Genomic DNA, 1,783 nt, shown 5'->3' on the forward strand with positions numbered 1-1,783 from the left:
ATTTGGAAATTACAAGCATCGCACGTGCCCAATAGTATATTAGTTTATATGATTTCAACACCAAAAGTATATTAGTTTATGCACAAAAGGACCAATGCTTGATTTATATTTTGAGAAATAAATGTTTGTTTTATCTAATAATGTTAACTAAGTTCATTGATAACGTGGGGTATATGCGGTAAATTCTACACAATTTATACTAAACTCAATGAAAACGTTGGACAACATACTTTTTGTTTTTAAGATATTGTACTAATTTCTCTAAATTTCGAGTTTTGTCTCAACCCAATACATGGATTTACTGGTGTTAGCAAAAATCTTTTGAGTACAATGAAACAAGAAATGGATTACATCTGCATTAGTTTTACCATAAAATCGCCAAATGCAGCAGTGTGCTGAGACTGGAAATGCAAATTTCAAGTGGGAAGACTTGATGGTTCATATTCAGATTTGTGAAACGCTTTGCTATTTAGGACAGAAACTAAAAGCGTTTTTACCAGCATATGTGTATGGATTTGTATTTTTAGTACACAAACTCTGGATATCCTCTGCGAGTCGGTGTGACGAGGAAGACAAGCTCAAAATGTTGCGGCTGCTTTCATATCATCGAGTAGTTGTGATGGGATGAGTTACGTGAATTGGAAGCTGCAAAACTTGCGTTAGCGAATCCTGATGATGCTGCGGTACAGAAGAAAGGTATGGGAGGATAGCCATGAAAATGATCGGGGGATGTCCAAACAGTCCAATTGGCTAAAGAATTCATTTCCATGGCCTTCATTCCTATAATCGTTCCCTGCACAAAACAGATGTTGAGAATGAAGTGAAGTTATAACACAATGAAGGATAGGTACAGCAAAAATGGACTACTTTGTATATGGGATGAAAATTGGAATCTGCTTCACTCCAGACTAAAGGGTGTTCAGAGTTCTGCAGCAAGAAATGAGAAACCGAATGAGAGATCACATTCAAGCTTACAGAACAAAATCATGAGAAAGCAAACTCTGTATTTGAATCTAAACAATTGCCATTGCCTCATCTTGAGGCAGTTTCTCTGACCCAAGGTCGAGCATAAAACTTCCCGTCTCGAGGTTACGAGTTTGTCTATTGGTGACATGAGGGGGAGCTATGCCCAAGTTCAAATCTAGATCATAGGCTTTTCCAGCTAAGAGAAATCAAGGACAGCATGTGAATCAAAACAAGAAATTTTTCAAAGGTCTAAAGCGAAGAGTTGGACAATATTTCGAGCGTGTAGGATTAAAAATGAATTACGTTACTCAACGTGGTTACCTCCATTGTTCGTCTCGGAGTTCATCTCCTCATTGTATGTGCGCGGCTCAAAATTGGTGACTGCTTCCCTTCCATTACACTTGATAGCAGCCTTGTCATATGCCCTAATCAACATCAACAGATGCAGATCAAACCAGCATCCTCAGACAAATTTAGACATGAAGAAGGCTTTACTAAGTGATGTTTCTTGAACATTCACCTTGCAGCCTCTATCTCACTGTCAAACAATCCAAGATAGATATACCTTCAATGCAACATACCAAAAACGATGAATATCACACCATTTCTTGTATATCATTATGATTAATAACATATCAATCTTTTTATAAGTAGTCTCAGTTTTTGTGATGCCGTTTTACTTCTTGCCTAGAAACTGCCCCATCCGTGCTTCCCATCGTCCACATTTGTGCAATGTAACTCCCCGATACTTTGAGCTCCCTCTGGAGACTCAACTATGAGTACAGATGTTCGAATACATCAAGAATCTAAGTTGAGC

The 1,783-nt window shown here is 38.0% G+C and overlaps 1 protein-coding gene across 2 annotated transcripts; it reads right to left on the reverse strand.

The window, feature by feature from the left end:
• Window positions 1-457: 457 nt before the first annotated feature.
• On the reverse strand, window positions 458-1,734 carry LOC140970539 (floral homeotic protein APETALA 2-like). 2 transcript variants are annotated; one of them, XR_012174147.1, is made up of 4 exons: window positions 1,647-1,734; window positions 1,487-1,531; window positions 868-1,391; window positions 458-793 (listed from the first exon to the last, which is right to left on the reverse strand). XR_012174147.1 is itself a non-coding variant. In XM_073432324.1 (4 exons), exons 1-4 carry the CDS (start codon window positions 1,667-1,669, stop codon window positions 660-662), a joined length of 306 nt encoding a protein of 101 aa, XP_073288425.1. In that variant the 5' UTR covers window positions 1,670-1,728; the 3' UTR covers window positions 458-659. The 2 variants fall into 2 exon arrangements, 1 of the variants encoding a protein (XP_073288425.1); XM_073432324.1 differs by having other exon boundaries at window positions 1,288-1,391; window positions 1,647-1,728.
• Window positions 1,735-1,783: the final 49 nt, after the last annotated feature.

Source organism: Primulina huaijiensis, unplaced genomic scaffold, assembly GCF_012295235.1.
Source record: "Primulina huaijiensis isolate GDHJ02 unplaced genomic scaffold, ASM1229523v2 scaffold7385, whole genome shotgun sequence".
NCBI lineage: Eukaryota > Viridiplantae > Streptophyta > Magnoliopsida > Lamiales > Gesneriaceae > Primulina > Primulina huaijiensis.

Coding starts and splice junctions, on each gene's coding strand:
- LOC140970539 (XM_073432324.1), bottom strand. CDS start 1,669: ATGGGGCAGTTTCTAGGCAAGAA. Junction 1,532..1,646: donor GGGCAGTTTCTAGGCAAGAA/GTAAAACGGCAT, acceptor GTTGCATTGAAG/GTATATCTATCTTGGATTGT. Junction 794..1,287: donor CTCCGAGACGAACAATGGAG/GTAACCACGTTG, acceptor TGTTTTGTGCAG/GGAACGATTATAGGAATGAA.